Genomic DNA, 21385 nt, shown 5'->3' on the forward strand with positions numbered 1-21385 from the left:
GTAATTGTGATGTGCAACAATCCCATTATTTCCACTGAGTCCTTCTCTTATAGTGGCCAATTGAGTTTTGGTGGCTAAAATCAGACACCAGACAGACTGGTATGCAAAGTAAAATTCTTAATGCTACTGAACAGTAATAATGGACTCAGTAGACAAGTTGGGTTTATTGTATATACAACAGTTTTCCCCACTTAATGTCCACAGATAGTTCTTCAGAAAGTATCTGTAGAAAATGATCTCTCTGTGGTTTTTATGGGAAGTTATGGCAAGTGCCTTTGGGACAGGAATTTTTGCTTTAGATGACTAATCCGGTGGATGAGGGGAGAGCAGCAGATGTAGTTTATTTTGGCCTTACTATGGCTTTCTACACTGTCTCCCAAAGCATCTTCATAGACAAACTGATGAAGTACAACCTAAATAAATGGGCAGTGAAGTGGATGGAAAACTGGCAGAACTGCTGGGCTGAAAGGGGCTCGTCATTAGTGGAGTACCCCTGGCTGGTACTGTAACACCTTCATTAACTACCTGGATGAACTGACAGAGCCCACTCTGAGCAAACTGGCAATGATACAAAGCTGGGGAAGAGTGGTTGATAACCAGATGGTTGTGTTGCTATTCAAAAGGATCTGAACAGGCTGGAGAAATGGGCAGGGAAGGTTGTCAGGAAGTTGAAAAAAGGGAAATGCAAAGTCCTTCACCTGGGAAGGAATAACCTGTGCACCAGTAGAGTCTGGAAAACAGCTTTCCAGATGAGAATATGGGAGTCCAGGTGGAGAACAAGCTGACCATGAGCCAACAATATGCCCACGTGGCAAAGAAGCCAACAGCATCCTGGGCTGCCTTAGAAAAAGTGTCCCCAGCAGGTTGAGAGGTGATTTTTCTCCTTTCCATTTCCCTTTTCAGTTCCAGTAGATAAACATTAGGTATCACCTTGTCCTTGACAGTATAGGCAGTGTAAGAATGGCTGAATTGTAATGACAAGGAATCTTCTTCAGCTGAGACATTCAACATTAATAACCACTGCAATATAAACAAAAATATATCCCCCTCTGCTTAAGAACAGAAAGTTATGCCCTTTACCACAAAACACTCTCTGCATGCTTATGTTTAAAAAGGTTTATTTTTTTTTTCACCCTGGTACAAAAATACAGTACAATGTGATGGCAAGGCATTGGCCAAAAAACATTCAAAGAATAAAAGGGGAAACCCCGTAAAGCTTCAACATAACCCACCCTCACTTGATGGAACAATCAAAAGGTGAGTGCATAAGGAAAAAGTTAATTTTCTGCCCAAAGGCAAATAAAAGTGAATCACACAGTTTTACACAAAAATACGTTTGCAGAGCTGATAATTTCACATGCTACTTGGACATTCATGAAATGTATTCTACTGGGTTACTGGCAGAATTCGTGTTTTGGGATATCTAGAAAATACCTGGCCTAGGAAGATGCCCCATTGATGGCAATGCCCAGTAAAAACAATGGGATCACATAATACCAGTGAGAAAAGAGGAATTCAACCCTGATTAGGTGTCAAAATGTTGGCTGCTACTAGTTTTTTCAATCACATTGTTTGTCCTCAAATAATATTCTTCCCTACACACCTCCCTTTTAACACCAAATATTAGTGGTTGCTCAAACACACAACGGGATGTGTTTGCACATTACCTAGTTGCAAATAATCATCACAGTGCAAACTTCCAGGCAGGAGGAGAAAACACTGTGACTGATGCATGTGTGTGAACTCCAAACAGGGTTTACCCTAACATTGTTGACAGGAGAATTATGTCCCTTCAGTGCAACTACATTCTCAGTCTGTTCAATCGTTTCCTTTTAGAGTTTTGAAGCAGTGAAAAATCATCATTTATCGTATCCATTATAGTTCATCTCCCAGGTGCTTTTGTTTGAAAGCATCACCTGTCAGCTTCTCCTGGGCCTCCTTCATCCCCTGGACAACTGAAAGATTAGATAAGAGAGATACCAACTATTAATCTCATGATGCAAACATCAAGGTGGACTGGTAATGAAAGTTATTTTAAAACAACAGTTATAGAACGTATATCTACAAATTAACCTGTGGGGAAAAAAAACAAACCACCATCAAACAAAAAAAAACCTCCAGTCCTGCACCATTTCCTCACCTATGTGTAGCTGGATCATGCAAATTCCACAATTTTCCATGCCACAACTGGAGACAAAGTTTAGGTCCTACAGACATAGCAGTATGTCTTAAGGTGAATTACAATTCTGAATATGGTTCCTCAGGCGTTGGAGAACCACTCACTCACACTGTACCTAACAGCTCCCAGTTATGCTGTAAAGTACCATCATTTTTCTCCTCTAAACAGTGAAGGTGTGTCCTCACTAAAAATGCAGTTTCAACTACTTTGCACATACCTTGATCAGCATTGGTATAGAAATACTTGTAGCTGGGGTTTCCTCTCTCATTTATGATTTCTGGATGGACTTTTCCACTGGGATCTATGAAACAAGAAATCCATCAGGAAGTTTAGGTGGTAACAATAAGAACCCAGTCCTGTGAGTGGACACAAGAGCTGCGGGTGCCTTACCCATGAAAAGGATTCTGGGGATATAACTTCCATCAGGACTAAAGGCTTCATCCTTGGGCTCTTCGTCATCCTACCAAAGCAAGACAGAAGAGAAGGAATGTATTAGCAAGATATCTAACAAAACACAACACTGCTTTTTTAAGAAACAACTTATTGCCTTCAGATTCCTGTTACCCTGAGCAATTTACATCTTGAACAGATGCCAAGTAACTGCAGGATCTTCCACTCTCAACGAAAGTAAGTTATTTTTACCTAAACAAGTATCCTCTGTGAAAATAATAATATTTTTTTTTCCTGTTAATTTGCATTACACACTCCACTTTGGTGTAGGAATGTTTGATAGGTAATGAGAGAATAAACATAAATTCCTTTATTGCAGCAACAGAATCACACAAGGCACAAACTGTTAAAGAGACAATGGCAGAGAGCCAGGTTTATAAATAGAATTAAAATAACCAGACTGAAGAAAACTCTTTTTAAAACAATGAGCCGTATCAATCAATCCTGAATGCCTATTCAGGAGTGCAGGATTTAGGATGTACACCAAACAGGATGTAACCAGTAAAGTCGGATTCCAAATGCTTAATTACCAGGCAGTAACATGGACACAGATCAGAAGACAGCCTACCTCAAGGTTGACCATAACAAAATTATGGGCAAGTTCAGAGATCTCCTTGGATTCAGCAAACTTTGGCTTTAAAGCTAATTAAGGGGGGGGGGGGAATAAAAATAAAGACATATGTAAAAACAGTGGAAAATATTTCAGATTTTCCAGCAGTATCAAAATCTCCACCCCTCCCTCTGGAAAGCTTTTCAATAAGCAGTGAGTAAATGGTATGTATATATCAAACTATTCAAAGCAGGGCTAAGAGCAGCAGGTGACTGAAGCAATTCTTGCTGGGCAGCCATGGGATGAAGCCTGACATCAAACATACATGGCTGTATATGAACCAACGGAACAGAGCAGAAAGCCTGCTATAAACCAGTATTGCCACTCAACTGCCTCATCCTTTAAGCTTAGCCATGACCCCCAGCTTGTTTTTTTGCAATGGCAGTGCCATATTATGCTTCTCCTAATGAAATAGTTACCATTAGCTACAGTCTGAATGCAAAGCTCATGTTTCTCATGGCTACGTGATTTGCATACCAAGATTCATTAGAAATTTCAGCAAGCTCTAGTATTAAATACACTTACCTTTGCAAGCTCCACACCAGGACTTGTGGATGATAACCATAAGAGGCAAACCACTAAAAAAAGGAAGAAAAAAAACTGTCAAAGAAAGCTTCCAGAAAGCCTCTAAACCAAATTCTGTTACGTGTACATTTTAACAATCAGGGCTTCCTCAAAGGCTCGATGTAACAGAAAGTAAGTGAGATGTAAAGAGATTCTGCTGTGTTCTAAGCTTGGCTTGCAAAAAGTTTTCCCAGTCTTAAAACATGTCATAAAATACTTTATTGTAACTGCTCACATAGAGGAGACTTTGTCTTTGGAAGACTTGCTCTTATTAGTTTAGATTCCTCAGACGCACAGCTGGTCATGCATTTTTTTACTGGATTACTGGAAATGGTTAGTGACACCAGCTGCTTGAGAGATCTTGGGATGGATTTTTGTGGCTGCTTATGGCAACCCAGTGGATGACAGTCACCTACCCATCCTCCTCCCCATTACAGCCCACATGTTTCAGTCACCTCCTGTGATCAAGACCCCACTGAGCAACCATTGAACCCAGTAACCCTTTAGCTGTAAACAGATATGAAAGGCAATCTCTACTTAGCAGCATTCAGTTATGATCTTTAGAACCAGAAAAGGGTAGAGAGGAAGGCATTAACATTTAGAGTCATTCAAAGAGAAGTTTGTGCTTTATAATTAACCAATATGTCATCACCTTCACATTGGGCTCTGTTTGCAGTAAGGAGTATGAACACACATTGCCCTAGTAGAGCTTGCATTGCATCCAGTGTCCCTGAGGATGAAAAACCACTTTTTTCTTCATTGTTTCTACAGAGTCCCAAATTGTTTTGCCTCTTTCTTGAGGACAGGCTGATTTACGTCTGGAAAATACACATTGTTCTTATCAAGGACCAGTGGTTCATGTCAAAAGAGTTCAATCATCTGGCAATTGGTACTGCAACACACTTTTTTTTAAAGAGAAATTTTCAAAGCAGATTTTAAATTTAAGTGCTCACAGCCTTGAAATACCAATTCTTAGTGAGAACTCACAGAGGTTTGAAATAATGAATGTGTTTTCTCAGCTTTATTCTCTTTACTTTGACTGGTAAGATAAACTTATTTACATCAAAACATTTTTGTAGTCAATTCTCAGTTCTGTAATGCATAAATCCCCCAGCAGTTGGTGTGTCAGACTGTACTATTTCCTCCCAGGGAGCACTACACATACAATTAAACCAAAATGACAATTTATGAGAATGAGGCATGAAGCATCCACCAGAAAGTGAGAAGTTTATCTGAACTGTACCTATTGTATCGCAAACCCCAAATTATTGGAAACTAAATGCAAAACTAAGCTACCCATCCCAGCTGGTATGGACCTACGGGTTTCAACAAGAACAGACACTGTCATTTTAGCTCCTTTTTCCTATGAGAGAACTCATTCTTAAGCAATTAGTGTTTTTAAAGGTGTTTAATGGTGACCTTGCAGAGAAAAGACACGGCGAGTTATTTCAATAAAATAGTCCTGCAGATAAATTAAGAGTTTAGTCCATTTAAGGCACACATTTTATTGTTAAACCTCTTTTGAGTTTGCTAAGCCAGCACCCTTTTGCAGTGTAGAGCTGCAAATCTCTCTTGGGTTCAGTCAGATTTTTTGAAACAGTCACATCCTGTTCTAGTTCTGGACCTGAAGTCTCTTCTGCAGTTTGACATTATCTGGAGGCAGCCCTGGAAAAACAATCTTCTTATTCAAGACATACAGTCATCACCTTTTGCGCTTTCACGTTCAGACACTACTATATTACTGGGGTTTATGTCTCCACAGGAGACTTCACTTGCTTGGGGATGCAACAGCTGCTCTCCTTTTTGACAGGGAGAATTCAGGGGTGTGGGGAACTGTATCCCTACAGATTCTCTCAGAAATAGCCTGCTTGGCTGCTGTGGGAACACAGCACCCAGAGCTGCTGCTGCCAAATATCCGATACACGACAGGTGGGATCCAGGCTCTGCGGGGTCTGCGTCTAGAAGGCGTGTTCCTACTGTCGCAAGTACTTCGACAACCACGGCCACTGCCACTGTTTCACTGGATGCTGCGGCTCAGGTACTGCAGGAACATGCTGGCCAGCTGGGGCATGTTCTCATCGCTGGGCTGCATCTTGGTGTAGGTGATGAACTGCCTGCGCAGCCGGCTCAGCTCGGCCAGGCTCACGGGCCGGCTCAGCACCAGCCCCTCGGCCAGGCCGGGGACGCGGACCGTGTCCCCGGGCAGCGCCCCGCCGCTCTGCGCGGCCATCACTGCGGCCAGCACGTCCTGGGTGACGCGGTCCAGGCGGTGCAGGAACTCCCCGGACTGCAGGGGCTGGGCGCGGGTGGAGCGGTGCGGGGCCGGCGGGGCGCTCTCGAACAGCGCGGCGCGGATGTCGCCCAGCGGCAGCGGCTCCTCCCCGCTCACCGTGAACAGCGGCCGGTCCCAGCGGCAGCCCGGATCGGGCTCCTCGAAGGGCGGCTCGTCGGGGCCGCCCCCGCCGCCGGCGCAGTGCAGGAGGCAGCGCGCCGTGCCCGCCTGCCGCGCCGCGCAGTACAGCTCGTAGCGGATGCTCCGCAGCTCGTTGCCCGCGTCCACGATCACCACGTCCCGCCGGCTCAGCCGCCGCTCCACCTCGGCCCGCAGCGCCGCCCGCCCGCCTTCCGCCTCGGACACGACGTGCGCGGCCCGCTCGGGGCTGCCCAGCGCGGCCCGCAGCTCCGCCGCCCGCCGGCTCTTGCCGCTGCCGGGCCGCCCGCACAGCACCACCAGCGGCATCGCCCCGCCGGCACCGACCCGGACGGGCGGGAACTGCTTCCGCCGGTCACACACACCCACACACGGCCCGCCCGCCACCGCCAGCACCCCCGGCCCCGGGGGGCGGCACCGCCGGGCGGGCTTCTCTGCCCGTGCGGGCTTCTCTGCCCCTTCGGGCGTGCGGAACCGCCGGGCCCCCGCCTCTGGCACCGGGACACCGTCCTGGCAGACATGCGGCTTAGAAACGCGACCGTACTAACTGTAGGAACGCTTGATCCCTGCCCTCGTCCGCACGGAACTTAACAACGAGACGTCTCCAGCATCCCCCGACACATCCACGCTGCGCAGTTTATAAAATTCAAATTGAAATCTTGAAACGTCCCAGCTCACTGGCTCTGCTGGATCTCAGCTGATGTGTCACAGTTAATTTCGTATAATTTTCGTATTATTTTTCATCTCCTCCTGACCTAAGGTCAGACTTAGGAAAACAAATCTACTTTTTAGGTTTATATTTTCTTCGTTATTAGTGGTTTCTCCCAGTCCTTCAGTAATGCTCAAATGCTGCTGAACTCAAAACAGTGAAAGGGTCTGTGCTTCCAACAGTGAAAGGAGAGGGTGTGGATTACACCGACCCCTTCCTGCACAGTCTCCTTGAGCAGGAATGCTCATCCTGCCTAAACCTGAGAGCTCACAGCTCACCGTGCGCCTCCCGCCCTCCTCTGTCTCATTTTGAAGCTTCCTCTGCTTCATTGCAAAGTAGTGCTACAACTACACCTGTAAATACGGAAATAATATTTTTTTCAAAAATATCCAATTATAGAAACTTGTAAGACCTCTGACACTGTATCGTCTGGGTTAATTTGGTATCTACACTAAAACGATGGATCAGTTTGAGAGCTGAACTCAAACAGCAAACCTGGAAGGAATGAGGAATTTCTGCTCATGTCAGTATTGTCAGATTTAGGTTATAAATTTAAAATACAAATAGAATTTATAAGCATACCATTTCCTTTCTCACATTTTAACAAGAAACAGAAGAAATTCTGAGGAAAATAATGTGTCAAAAAATAATTTTTTACCTTCTAAAAGACTGTTATTTTTAGAGTTTAAACTTAACCAAATCAGGTTCTATCAGTTCACTAGTTTGAAACTTCCAGACTTTTTCCTGCAGATTGGAACAAAATAACTTATCTCAGGCTGAGACCTCATCTATACAGGCATAAGGAATTTTAGGGAAGCTCTCAGCACTGCTGAGTTCAAGGGGATTGAGCACTCTATACACATTCATTTGTGGGTTTGAGAACCATACCTTTCTTTACTGTGGGAAAAAATTATTTTCTTCTCATTTCAAAGACATGCTAGGGCTTTGATGATTTAATTACACTGCAGTGATTAAACCTAGGTGGTGCCTCAGCAAAGATATCAAAACTCTGTATTTTCTCTCTAATAAGCTGTAGGGATCTGAAGTCTCCTAAACCATCTTCATTTTTGTTAATAATGACTCTTCTGTGGTTAAATTTAGGATTGATGCAGAACCTTTGTGAATGCTTTTAAAGACACTTTTCTGTATTTAAAACTAGCAAACATACCTGGCTGCTGCCTCTTTCTTCCCATCTTCTAGTGTTCTCCAATGAATATGATCTCCAAAACCTGCCAGAGAGAAGGGTTTATAAATGCTGCATAATTTAGTGTGTCAGCTAACAGAGGAAAACAGTCCAACCCTCAAGAGTATTTTCAACTTATTTTATATTCTTTTTTTGAAAGCCAACTACAATCCCAGTTCTGGAAAGACTTCTGCAAATACTTACAACCCACAGTCGTATGAGGAATCCCACTGAAATTAATTAACAAAAACATACCATCCTAATGAATATTTATATCTATATGCAAACGACATAAAAATCCCCCAAACGAATATTAAAATTGAAGGGCCTTCTGATTATTCTCCATTATTCTTCAATCTATGAACATTTATTAACTGACGAGTGACAAATTAAACATGTCAGCATTTGGCTTCCTAAATCCCACCGAATGTGAACTAAAGCAAAACTTAAAAATTCCTAGGCCAACATATGATCATTAATTGCTCTAAAACTATTATGCTAATTATTACTGCTGATGATAATTGAAGAGTAAGAAAGAACACCACTACAAAGATTTCTGAATGTTAGAGTGACTGAATGGCACAGGAAATATTTTATCCCATATCCAGATAACAAGTCTTGTTGTGTCAATTGACACAAGAGTGAGTCAGTGTATGTTTAACAGCTGCAAAGCAGGGACTGCCAGGGTTGGGATTTTTTAGTAGCCAGCAAAGCACATGGCCAAAAGCCACCTGGAGAGCTGAGATGAAAGAGATCCGGGAACTGTTTGAAGAGGAACACCCTTGGAAGACCTCCTCAGAGGTCTTATGGCTCCAGTAATTAACAATTAGTGCACTGGATGCTCAAACATCAGCCTTGGCTTGCCCCTTCCCATTGCTGAGGGTTTGGATTAGTCAGCAACCCCCAGGGTGCTGAGGGGAGCACATTTCGGGAGCTACACAGAGGCCAGAGCCCCAGACTGTCCAGTGCTGACACAGGGAAAAGTGGACATTGTAGACAACTATGGCAAAGAAGCTGGAGAAAGCCTAAAACAGAGTCAGCAAATCCTTGTGGCACCTTAATTCAGTATCCGGGAGGTGTGGACAGTTGGCACAGCATATTGCCTGATCTTCTCTCCTGATATGAACCACTGTGAACACATATGATGCAACACATCAAACAGATGAGCTCGCAGGGAGGTGGGGATGCCCTGTCCACGTCCAATCACACCCCAGCTGCTCAGGCAGCTTTGGACACAGGGCTACTTTTGGACAAGCTCAACGTACCCAAGCAAAAGCCAGTTGGATTAGCAGAAGTCATGTTTATCCAGCATATTGACACGTCAGCTATTTCAGTCAAAGGCCAAAATGTTAAAATAGGGAAAGCCTTTTATTGTTCTAGCTGGGAAACACTTTTTGAAAGCTTTTCTATACTTAAACCAAAATCCCATTTGTGGCAAGCTTCAGTATGTTTTTAAAACAATTACACAACACACTACGGAGCGTTTCTTTTGAATGAAAGTCATCTGGGGAATTAAAGGAGGATGGCTGGCTGGGATCCACACCACAGAGCTTTGCTGTCATTGATCGAATTGGTTACTACCGGTCCTGAGGAGGAGATTTGCCTCTAAGGCAAAGCCACCACCTGGGGTGAAGCTCAGGCGCTGGCTAAACCCGGCTATTAGACACGGTAATTAGTCAAGGAGCCTCGGTGAGCCAAGAGAGGAGTGAGGAGCGGTCATCGAGGGCAAGGGAAGCCGAGGGCGGAGGGAAGCGCCATTCATTGCCTGCCAGGAGCCGGCGGGGGCTGGGCGGGCACAGCGGGCACCGAGGGCTGCCCCGCAGGGCTCCGCGGAGCCCCTCGAAAGGGCGCTCAGCCGGGACAGAACCACGACGGCGGGGACGGTTCAAACCCCCCTCACCTCCAGCCCCCAGACCCGCGCTCTGTCCCCCCGCCCCCCGACGCCGCGGGCTGAGGGACCGGACCCGCGCCCGCGGCCGGGACACGAGCTGAGGAAAGCCCGAAGGAAGCGTTTTCCTGACCCTTTCCGAGCCCTCCCTCGGCGGAGGCGGCGGAGGCCGCCAGCACCAGGCACAGGCAGAGGACGGAGACGGCCACGGGCTGAGCCTTCATGGTGTCGGCGCGGGCAGCGGCAGCACCGGGTACAGCCCCACGGCTCCGCACAGCACAGGACCCGCTCAGGCGGATTTTTTTTTTTTTCTTTCCTCTTTTTTTTTCCCGTTTTTTTAAAGCCCAGGAAGTGACATGAGGCGGATGTGGGCGGTGCGCAGCCCTCGCCGCTCGGCTCGGAGGTGCCGGGGGTGGCACCCAGCGGGAGGGGATGGTGTGGGGTGTGAGTCGCCTGGGTTACTGCCCCTGGACAAGCCCAGGGTTATCCCGGCGGGAGCAGGCAGCGGGAGGGGTGTGTGTATATGGGGATCCGGGTTTATTTTCTCCTTTCCAAAATAAACGCTTTTGTCGCGCTGCTCTCCGGAATTGCCCACCTGTCGGGAAGGCAAAACCGACCGCAAAGCGCCGTGCGTGAAGGAGGATTCGCTAAGGGGGGTAGTGGAGCACGTGGTGACGCCTTTGGAGCCGCCGCGCCCCGGGTTTGGGTCACCAGCCACCGCTGCCTGACCGGGGGCACCCGAGACTACAGCGGGACACCGCTCCCTGCCCCAGGACACTGGTTATTACCCCAGGCCGCCATTCCCTGCCCCAGGGCACCGGGTGTCTGTCCCCCCCCCCCCGAGACTACAACTCCCAGGAGGTCCCGCGCGTCCCCTCTCCCGCCTCTATGCAAATGAGACTGGGCGGCTCCGCCAATCGGGGGGGCGGGCCGGCGCCGTCACGTGGAGGGGAGCTTCCTTTCTCTGTGCGCCTCTCTTTCCTTTCCCGGCCGCCATCTTGTTCTCGCCGCGTGTTGGCCGCGGGGGCTCCGCCGCGCTCAGGTGAGGGGTCTTGCTGCACCCGCGTCCCGGCGGCCCGCCCTTACCGTGCCCCCGGTGGCCTGGGGCGGGGGACTCGGTCCCGTCCCCGCCCGCCGCGCTGGGCCGTTCCCCGAGGAGACGCCAAGGGAGCGAGGCCCTGCGGCGGGACGATGTGCGGGGGCTGCCCTGGCTCGGGAGGCCCCGGCCATACAGGCTCCTGAGGGATCAGCATTGAGCCCCTCTCGCTCCCCGTGCTCAGGGGGTGCCCGGCGAGCCGCCCCGAGCCTCTTCTCCCGCCGGTGCTGATCCCTCTCTCCGGCACAAAGCACACGCGGAGGGGGCTTCCCCATCATTCCCGGGATCTCTGGTCGCTTGCTGGGGCACAGCAGCGGAATGCGTTCCTTACGGGAACCCATTACGGGAACCCATTACGGGTTTTTTTCAGGGTTTGCAGTCTTTAAAGGTCCCACTTGACCCGTGGAAGAAGCCACTGGACTGACTTCCCAGTCATTGAATGGGATGCAGGGCTTCCAGAGGTTCCTATGGGAAATCCGTCCAGATCTGAACTCACGGGGTTCAGAGCTCACTTATTAGTTACAAGTATCAGAGATTCATTATATGGAAGTAGTATTCGAAGTAGTTTAGTGATGAATCTCTCCCTGGACTCTCTTAAAGATAAGGGTGTTTCCCAGAAGCAGTTGTGCTGGTTTGGGTCTGGTTTGAGTTCAGTTCAGTGCTTCCGAAAGTAAATTGGCACTCTGGGAATTTACTGATGGGGAATGAAGTGTCTTGTTGATTTGTCTTATTGTGTCACAGACACTTCAGCTAAATGGCCTACTACAGGACCACTTCAGATTATTTAGGTTTTAAAGCTTTGTTTGTGTGTTTTTGTTGGACTCAGTGTTTTGGGTAGTGTTCTGTAAGTTTCGAAAACCCACCGCAGTCTTAGGAGTGCTTTGAAAATGGACTGTGACATTTTTTTTTCTTACTATTTTGATTGTTAACTTGGGTTTTGGATCTTCTTGTTATTTTTCAGACACATCACTATGAACCAAGAAAAACTGGCCAAGCTTCAAGCACAGGTCCGAATAGGAGGAAAGGTAAGAAACCCCCCAGAGATGCTTTTCAAAACATAGGCTATAGTTCACAGAAGGGGAAAAACTATATTTCTGAGACTTGACAGATATGTTTTTTGTGTGATCTGTATCATGGTGCTTCTACCTGAAATGCAAGTTTCTTTCAGTTCCCAACTGCTGGATTAGCAGTTTCCAGGGTGTAAGAGTTCTGTTAATTCAGTGACTTGTTGTGACCTGTGGAAGCTCCAGCTGAGCTCACCTGTTGGGTGTTCCAGTTCTGCCCTTTCCTTCTTCCTGTTGGGGATTTTCAATGTCCACTCCAGGCACTAACTCTGCATTGAGCTTTGTTTGTCTCTGAGCCAGCAGGTAGTTAATCTGACCAAAAAAAAAAGGCATGGAGTTTGTTCAGTGCGGGGGCCTCATCCCCTGCCAAACTTCCACAGAATTTTGCAAAGTAGAAGTTCCAAAATTGCTGTTAAATCCCTGTATTTGTGCTTCGTCCTGGAAAAAATAGAGTTCTTGGGGAAAATTTCTTATATTTTACTCAGTAGTAAATAGTATCTTTGTAATCTGGCTTGTAGGAAGGGAAAATACTGCTGCTATTTGGTGTCTTTTGGTCCTTTACATTTAAGAAAAACCTTAAAATTGAGACTGATGGCTAAAGCTGTAGGTAAAGGGAAATAGGACTATAGAGGCATCTCATAACTTGGAAGATGTTGCTCAGACTGTGGTAGGACTTTCACAATTAGTGTTGAGAAATTTTGGGCATAGCTGACTGTTGTCTCTTGATTGTTTCCCAGGGAACAGCTCGCAGAAAGAAGAAGGTGGTGCACAGAACAGCTACAGCTGATGACAAAAAACTTCAGAGTTCCCTCAAGAAACTGGCAGTAAATAACATTGCTGGCATTGAAGAGGTATAGTGATAAGTGTTTCCTGTTTGAAATTAAATTCACTGTATTGTTTTGGGGGTCATGTGGTGGGTTTTGCTTTTGTTTTTACAACAGGCTTCCAAGCAAAAACTTACAGGTCTGTTTATTGATAGACAAAGTTATTTGATTGATTGTTGTCTTGGTGAAATGAAATGCGTGTATGTACCTGGAGAAAGAAGGGAGAAGGTTCTGCTGGCCACATAGTGGTTACAGAAGGTAGTAAGCTATGTGTTGTGTGTGTGTGTCTTGCAGTCATCACAGAACAAAACTTCTCTTTGTTCTTGACTTTTATAACCTGATTCCCTACTCAGAAGAGCAGTAAGTGTGCGTGTTCTGTGCAGGCACATCCAGGGCAAGAGTTATGTGGTGTAGAATATAAAGAAAAGTTTAGAAATACCTGGAGTAAGAACTTGAGTCCATATTATTAAAATTAGGATCCTTTACTACTTTACAAAAGTTGCTGGAATTGTTTGCAGTAGTTACAGGAGATGATGTTTCTTAAAACACTGCAGAGACCCTACAGAAGCAGCTTCTGTGCTAATGTAAGTGGGAATGTGAGGGTATCAGATGTTCCTTGAATACCTCTAATTGACAGGTATGAATGAAACATGTTTTCCATAACACTGTAGGGAGTGACACTCATACATGGGAGGAGGAGGTTTTCCTCCATCATGAACTCAGTATTACTGTAGTGCTTGGTTAAAGAAGCACAGTATTTAATCTGTGATTAATTAATTTAAGCAGGATTGCAAGGTGCCTGCAGAGGTCACATAGTGCATTCTCTCTTCCAAAGGCAAATGCAGATTTTACTGTAGCAGCCTGGTTTTGCCTGTAGATTTTCAGTCCTCTCTTGCATAAACACTTATTTCTCTGTTTTCTTAAACTCAGTGTGTATATACTGAGCCATGTGAACCCAAAGAGTACACAGTTCTGGGTGTGTGTTTCGGTTTCCTTTTTCACACAAATCTCAGGATCTTTACTTAGACACAGTTATTAAGGATTTTAAATGTCTTGATGTGAAGACAGTGCAAAATGTTTCTGCCTTGATAGCTAGAGACAGAATTGCAGTATGTTGTGTTCAGGTGAACACAAGTTGACCTTGGTAAGCTTTGTGTAAAAGAGTTTGGAGAGGATAGCAATGTTGAGTCAAGCATGAGTTACTCATCTGTGTGGCTTTAAAAGGTTTTTAAGTAACAGGATGACTGCGCTTGAAGCCTTTACCATTTCCTTATGTGCAAAGGACAGGACATTGTTTAGTTTTGCAGGAAAGCAACACACCTGGTTTTCCTGTTCAAAACATATTTTGAACCTCTTCTGCTGTGTGAGGATTGAGAACTTGGATGTTTTTATATTTTAAATCTCTTATTTCTCCCTGTAATTTCTGCTAAAAACCTTGCTTATTAATTTTGTCACATGAGTTTAATACCACTGTTGTGTTGGATGGGTAGGACTTTCCTCCTTTGGTCAGACAAAATTATTTTCCACATAACCGTAGTTTAGCCATGCCCAGAAGAAAAACCTTTTTAACTGTCCATGCTGTCTGCCATTAAGTTAAAAAACACAACGTAAACCCATACAAATATGCCAATATAAACTGACAAAAGGTGCAAAGCAGGGCACTACACTGGCCATAAATCTTAATTCTTGGTGATTCAGAAGACCAGGAAAGAAGAAGAGAGCAGAATCACTGTATGATGTCCTTAGTTTTATAAGAGTCATCATGGAATTACTGGAATTTCCTGATAGGTGTCACAGGTACCTGTGAAAGGCAATGGCTTAAACTGGTGTGGCTGGGCTTTGTTGTTGGAGTTTTGAGCCTGTGAAGAGTCACCACAGAGCTGAAGGGTTTGGCTGGTTTGTTGGGGGGTTTCCCTCCCCAGACGTTCTTCACGTTAACACGTTTATACCTTGCGGTCTAATAATCTATGTGTATTTTTTTGCTTTTGTTAAAAATACACATAAACTGCATTACAACATATACTCCTTATGTATTTATTAGTATTCGGGTGAGTTCATTTTATGAAGGAACCATAGCTGTTAAATTCTGCCTCATCATATAGTATGTATGAGCCCATATTTTACCATTAACTTGTATTTACTTCCAGTTTAGGTGGTATTAATTCCAGGTGCTTTTGTCATGGTTATGTTATTCTCTTAAGAGGAGTGGTAGCTTTGTAATTTTTTATATTTTAGTACTTTAAATCTGGATTTTAATGATCACGCTCATTCCACAAGATGCTGCAACACTTTGGTAAATGTTATTACTATATTTAAACAGGTGAACATGATAAAAGACGATGGAACAGTTATTCACTTCAACAACCCCAAGGTTCAAGCTTCCCTGTCTGCCAACACTTTTGCAATTACTGGTCATGCAGAGGCTAAACCGATCACAGAAATGCTTCCGGGCATCTTAAGCCAGCTTGGTGCTGACAGCTTAACAAGTCTCAGGAAGTTAGCTGAACAATTCCCAAGACAAGGTAGGTCTTTTGGAGTCTTTCATAGCTGGTTTAAAGAACATACGAAGCACACTTAAAAGTTTTAACCCAAATTTAACAACAGTACGTGACTTCAATAAAAGTGCACACACCCTTGATTACTTTATATTTACCACTGTTGAGGAAGTGTAGGGTGGGGGAAAAACTTTTCTTGTTGATTCAAGATTATATAGGCATGCCCTGATTTAAAAAAATAGGTAAGTCTGGCATGCTGTTATTGCAGGTGTACAACTATGTATGGGAGACTACTTAGGAAAGCAAGTTCACGTTTTTACTTGGAAAAACTCAGCTGGTTCTTTTTGTCAGGGAACCGACTCTGTTTTCTTTGTTCCTGCAAAACATATTTCTGTTGTGATTATAGAGTAAGGAATATGTTCTTCTACTCCTCAATTCCCTTTGGAATTCAACCAGGACTTAAGAAATCTAATTAAAAAGGAGAGTTTTGATTGAAAATTTAAAAAATCAAATCACAGTTTTGACTGTGATTCTTGATTTTTCTATTTATTTTAAAACCTTGGGAGCATGAGGGTGTGTGTATATGTGCTATAATTATTATTGTAATTTTACAGTTCAGAAATGAAGATTAGGGACAATTCCAGTTAAGACTGTTCTGGCCATTAAGATGACTGTAGTTGGACACATTGCAATAGTCTGTATTTGGAACTGGATTATACATCACCTGTTCTAATGTTTTCAGCAAATAGTTATTCTTTCTAAATGAGTTTCAACTTCTTCCACGTTTCATGTTCAGAGTTTAAGTGAAAGTAAAGGGTTTCTTTTTCTTTATTAATAAGTAAAATACCTTTTAAAATTCAGAGGGGTGGATAATCATAAGCATATTTCATTTGATGCAACCTCAGTACCAATGCATGCTGTACTTTCTTTGGATAGTACAGTGAGGAAAAAGTACTTTATTTTTCTAGTTCTTTCATTTCTCTGTTACTTGGAGCACGATCTGTGACTGACAGAGTAGGTTTAATGCAGGACAGCTGATATGGAAATACTTTTTCCTACAGTTGTGGCCCCTTGGTAATTGAATCATATGATATGTTGGTCACTGATTGGTACCACATTGTTGTTGTGTTGAAACACATGACACCAGTTAGATTTAGTCACACTGGGGGTTTTCTATATCATTTGATCTTTTGCAAGCTCTGCATGAATTACCCCATAGCATTTGAAAATGGCCCTGCCAATACTTTGGCATAATAATGTCCACACATAGGCCTTTTGGTCATGCTGTTAACTGTCAATACCTGGTCATTTGTGTGCTTTTCACTATTGGGGAAATGCTTTCTTTTTTTCACCTGTGTGGTTTTTATTGTGTCATGTGAGTGTCCCTAATTCTGTATCATGAGAACTCAGCACCAAGTTTCTTTTTACAGTGTTGGATAGTAAAGCACCAAAATCTGAAGATATTGATGAAGAAGATGACGATGTCCCAGGTAGGCACATACACACTTTTATGTCCATTTAATGTATAAATATTTTGATTCATACACTGAGATATTTAGCTCTTGGTGTGATTATACTCCTCACTTGCTAAGAGAGGCTTCATATATAGGGCAGCATTAAAACATGGCTTTGAAGTCCAGCTTCGGAAAAAGGGTTTACTTTGTGCAAACATCTTAATAATTAAGTGAAACTAGGTTAAAAGACCTTCAGTGAGATTGAGCAGGTATCTGAATATCCAAACAGGGTTTTAGGGCTGCAAAATGACACAATTGGTATAGTTATCGGGTTGTTTTCAAATCAGAGACTGGAGTGGGGATTTTTATTTCTATAGTAGAAGAATAAAAGCTTATGTCACTATCTGAAAGTAAAAAAAATATGGTAAGTTCTTAATATGACAATGAATAACTGTCTTATTAATCACCACATCCTGCTGTATCTGTCAGTATGGTGTGTTAGCTAAAACAACACACTTGTGGATCAGAGGTTCAAATCTTCATGCTTTGGCACTGCTTTATTTCTTTGTGACCTTGCATAAAATTCAATTCTCTAAAACTTCAGGCATTCTTTAAAGAATGCAGATGCTTGAAACCCAACTACAGCTAATAGAGCACCTCTGAAAATCAGATCTTAATCACTGAATATTAGAATTTTCACTGTCTGAGTGTTCCTGTGTTTCTAGTTCTTTGTATGTGTCCAAATGATATTTTCTAAAGCCTTTTGAAATCTGCCCATAAGAAAATGATTTCCCTGAGTGTAGTTAAGTACTACTTAACCTCTCCTATAATATATGCATTTTCATTAAAGGTAATCTTATTGGGCATTACTGTATTAAATATCTTCATCTTTTTCAGATCTCGTAGAAAATTTTGATGAAGCATCAAAGAATGAAGCTAACTAAAACATTAATAGTTCTGGAAGCTGGCATGGACTAGATTTAAGAAATCAGCTATGTGGTTCCAAAGTTTAAAGAAACAGAGAACATCATCTGTTAATAGTTCAGTAATATAAATATTTTGTATTTTTATGATGCTGTTTGTTCAGCATTTTCTGTCAGTTGATTTTGCATTTTGCACTTACTCCCAGGATCTACTCTTTTGGTCAAAAAAGAAATGTCAGTGCATTTTGAGGGGTGTGTGTATGTGTGTGGGTGTACGTATAGTGGAGAACAAATTGGAGAACGCTTATTTAACCATTTCCCCTTTTCCTTTGGAAGTAGAAATAAAACGAATCTTCAGCATTGCTACTTTTGAGTACCACCAGATAGCGCACAGAAGGTAGTTAGGGTGAACTTTTTGTTCACATTTTGTGACCTGAAGGCATTACACCATTAACACTTGGGGTTAATTTGCTGTTAACTATTGTACTTGCGGATGTTTCTCAGTGTACACATTTGTTATCAACCCTGTGTTGATCCCAAATGATACCGAAGATGAGCTGTTTCAGCAGCTTGTTTGGTACAGTAACTTTTTTAGAACCTGGTCTCAGAAAAGTGTGCTTTTCTTAACCTTCTTCAGCTTTTTTTTTTTTTTTGTCTCTAACCTTTTGATACAAGCTGATATTTGACTCTTTCCGTGTAGGCTTAGCAGTGTGTTCTCCTGTTGGTTACTGGAGTATTTCCCAGTCAAAAGAAAACCAAACATTTTGGTTCTCTACTCTTGGGTCACTTCCTAAGCTTGGAGGTCTGGTTGGTAACAGTCCAGTGCACCAGTTTTACACAGTAACCGGTTTTTGCTTGAATAACTTCAAGCTGTTCTCTTGGCATGATTGCATTTACTAGCAGCTGATGATCCACTGTCATTCTTAGGGCACTAGGAATTAAATGCACTGTGTGAGCAATGCCTAGGGTGGGAGGAAAGAGTTGTTGACACTTTGCCTTGCTTCCTACTGGGCAGTTTGTGCAGTGATTAGCTCTAAAGGGATTTTTTTTTTTTTTGCCTGTAACTTACCTTGGCCTATAACCTACCTCTAGGTTTGGTGTCATCTATGTAGTAGCTTCTTACAAAACACAAATGCTCCTCAGGCATGAGGAGGACATTGGGAAGTACTGTTGGTACAGTGCAGTATTTATGACCTTTCTTTAAAATGCTTAATGTGAACCTGTTTTTTCAGAGGCTCTTTCAAGGTTCTTGATGTAATGTGCATTACAGTATAGTTAGACATCATCGTAACCTCTGTCAAGGGCAGCTGTGGCTTAAGAAAGCCATTCTGGTTTTGTTTTTTTCTACATCTGTCACTTAACTATGGCTTAATTGGAACATATCAGCTTTTGATGTAGGCTCATATGCTAGAGAACTGTAATAGTCCAAGCAAACAGTCCATGAGTTCTGGAGACTTCATGAAACCACAGAAGTAGAACTGTAGTGGTTTGTCCTCTGAACTCCTCGGTTCGTTTTACAGGCTCCGTTCCGTTTTTCCTGTTATATTTTATATACTACATGGATCTTACTACAAAATAAAAGTACAAAAGAGGAAATGCTTCCTCCTGTGTGTTGTCTGCTCCTCCCACCAAGGGCAGGTGGATGCAGCAGCTGTTTGGAACAGCACTGCATTCCTTGTGGCAGTGACTGAGGAAGACACATGCAGGACTGGGGAGGATTCCGGTAGGGCTTTAGGATTTCACACTCCCTATACCCACTCCTGTTTTCCCTATGGTGATGAATGAACCTTTGGTTTGTTGTATGGCTGATCAACTGCAGATGATTTGTGTCTATAAGGAGGAGATGTCTTCATTGGTGTGTGCCCAGTAACATGGAATTGCCTTCTGCTGCCTCTGCGAGCCCAAGCAGTAAAGGAAGGACACGAAGCAACAGGTATTTGCAGTGTTCTTCCATTTGCTTGAGAGGCGTGAGCAAAGACCCTTTCAAAGTAGCAACTGTACTGAGATGATGTATGGGACATCCCCTTCCTAAATACTAATCAGATACTGAAAATTCCTGCTCATTGGTTTCTGATGTAGGAAGTATGTCAAAAGTAATTTTGAGAGAGATTAAAAGTAAGCCTTGGAAACAATGATTCCATAAGTTTATATAGCTGAACTTTCTAATTCCTCCAAAATACTCACTTAGTTTTTTGCTCTTGGTCATGACAATTTATGTGTTAAACCCTCAGTTTTTCCTATGTTGACAACCAGTAAACTAACTATGCTAGCTTATGTAGTTCTATTCAGTTTTTTCACTGTATCTGGAAACAGTCAACCACTTACGATTTGCTGCTGGAAATACTAGAGCTTATCAATCATTAAACTGATTTTAATTAAAAGTAGCCCATCAAGGCTGTTGTGGGAAAAACTCTTTTTTCTTTGTATTTATTCATGGTATAACACAAACAGTGCTTGTACATGCTGATGGAAATGCAGGGTTATTAAAAGTAGTTTCAGGGAGTGTTGGTAAATAAAAACTCCCCACACAAAAGTGAACATGAAAATGTTCTTTGCTTGGCTTGAAACTGAAATATGTTGATAACTTGCTCGTATTTGTCAGCTTCCCATGGGAACAAGGAGTTGCTATGCGCTCCCTTCTGTCAGGATCTTCACAAGTAATGTTTTGCATTTGGTGTGTACAAGATGAGATCCAGAGGTCTTAGAGCTGATTTAATTACCGAGCAGTATGTTGATTTACCAGTGTCAGGAAGGAACTGAAGAAGCTATAGCAGCACAGTAAAGCTGTGCTGTATGTAAGAGATGAACTCAAGCCTCTCCTGAGGAATGTCCAGGAAGGATCCTCCTAATGTTCCCTGGAATCAGAGTGTGCTGCTCCAGATGGTAGGGATGTACAGAGGGGCTGAACAAACTGCTCCTTAGGTGAAGGTGAGTGAGTGAATTCTTCCACTGGCACTTCAGATCAGTTTGGTTTTATTACTTGAAGACAATACTGGTTTCTTCAGCAAAGTGAACAGACTTTATTTTGGAGATGCAGATTTCACTAATTCAATGATCCATGTTTTGTACTTGAGCAAATGAAGTGATGCAGAACAGAAGCACATCACAACAGCAGCCACAGCAGCTTTGCAGGAGTGATAGCAGAAATGCAGAGAATGGTTATTCACCTTCAACTGTTTGCTTTCCCATCAAGTAATGTTTTTTTATTCTTCACTTTCAATGACCTCTTTGCAGACACTGAAGAACTTAATGGATTTATTCAGGAACATGAGGGCTGCAGTGTCAATCAAGAATTCAGGTAGCCAAGTGGAGCAAGCAAAGAGACTAATTCTAAAATCAGTTGTCTTGGTATGTTTGGGTGGAAGCTTGGGTTGATTCCTAGGGCAGGGTTATTGGGAATTAAGCTTTCATTCACATCCAGCTCTGTGCTGGGCAAGAAATAACACTTGTACATCTTCCAGTGCCTTGGGTTGCCTTTATTCCAGCACTGCTCTGCCTCCTCTGTGTACTTTGTA

At 43.4% G+C, this 21385-nt stretch overlaps 3 protein-coding genes across 3 annotated transcripts; 1 reads left to right on the top strand and 2 right to left on the bottom strand.

The window, feature by feature from the left end:
* Positions 1–1101: 1101 nt before the first annotated feature.
* On the bottom strand, positions 1102–10376 carry TXNDC12 (thioredoxin domain containing 12). The gene is made up of 7 exons (XM_051800147.1): positions 10148–10376; positions 8112–8172; positions 3765–3817; positions 3198–3271; positions 2570–2639; positions 2397–2480; positions 1102–1955 (listed from the first exon to the last, which is right to left on the bottom strand). Exons 1-7 carry the CDS (start codon positions 10236–10238, stop codon positions 1876–1878), a joined length of 513 nt encoding a protein of 170 aa, XP_051656107.1. The 5' UTR covers positions 10239–10376; the 3' UTR covers positions 1102–1875.
* Positions 5197–6581, bottom strand: KTI12 (KTI12 chromatin associated homolog). Its single transcript, XM_051800026.1, has one exon. The coding sequence runs from the start codon at positions 6541–6543 to the stop codon at positions 5821–5823; it is 723 nt and encodes a 240-aa protein (XP_051655986.1). The 5' UTR covers positions 6544–6581; the 3' UTR covers positions 5197–5820.
* Positions 10377–10924: 548 nt separating the features above from the next.
* BTF3L4 (basic transcription factor 3 like 4) lies at positions 10925–19466 on the top strand. The gene is made up of 6 exons (XM_051800173.1): positions 10925–11056; positions 12072–12135; positions 12912–13025; positions 15319–15520; positions 16924–16983; positions 17845–19466. Exons 2-6 carry the CDS (start codon positions 12082–12084, stop codon positions 17889–17891), a joined length of 477 nt encoding a protein of 158 aa, XP_051656133.1. The 5' UTR covers positions 10925–11056; positions 12072–12081; the 3' UTR covers positions 17892–19466.
* Positions 19467–21385: the final 1919 nt, after the last annotated feature.

This window comes from Manacus candei, unplaced genomic scaffold, assembly GCF_025592945.1.
Source record: "Manacus candei isolate 608988 ecotype Guabito, Panama unplaced genomic scaffold, ASM2559294v1 h1tg000005l, whole genome shotgun sequence".
Classification (NCBI taxonomy): Eukaryota; Metazoa; Chordata; class Aves; order Passeriformes; family Pipridae; genus Manacus; species Manacus candei.

Excerpts from the sequence above, each read along its gene's own strand:
- KTI12 (XM_051800026.1), bottom strand. The coding sequence starts at position 6,543 with ATGCCGCTGGTGGTGCTGTGCGGGCGGCCCGGCAGCGGCAAGAGCCGG.
- TXNDC12 (XM_051800147.1), bottom strand. The coding sequence starts at position 10,238 with ATGAAGGCTCAGCCCGTGGCCGTCTCCGTCCTCTGCCTGTGCCTGGTG. Across the intron at positions 3,818-8,111 it reads AAGAAAGAGGCAGCAGCCAG|TGGTTTGCCTCTTATGGTTA; the intron begins GTATGTTTGCTA and ends TCCTTTTTTTAG. Across the intron at positions 1,956-2,396 it reads CTATACCAATGCTGATCAAG|TTGTCCAGGGGATGAAGGAG; the intron begins GTATGTGCAAAG and ends CTAATCTTTCAG.
- BTF3L4 (XM_051800173.1), top strand. The coding sequence starts at position 12,082 with ATGAACCAAGAAAAACTGGCCAAGCTTCAAGCACAGGTCCGAATAGGA. Across the intron at positions 12,136-12,911 it reads AGGTCCGAATAGGAGGAAAG|GGAACAGCTCGCAGAAAGAA; the intron begins GTAAGAAACCCC and ends ATTGTTTCCCAG. Across the intron at positions 13,026-15,318 it reads ACATTGCTGGCATTGAAGAG|GTGAACATGATAAAAGACGA; the intron begins GTATAGTGATAA and ends ATATTTAAACAG.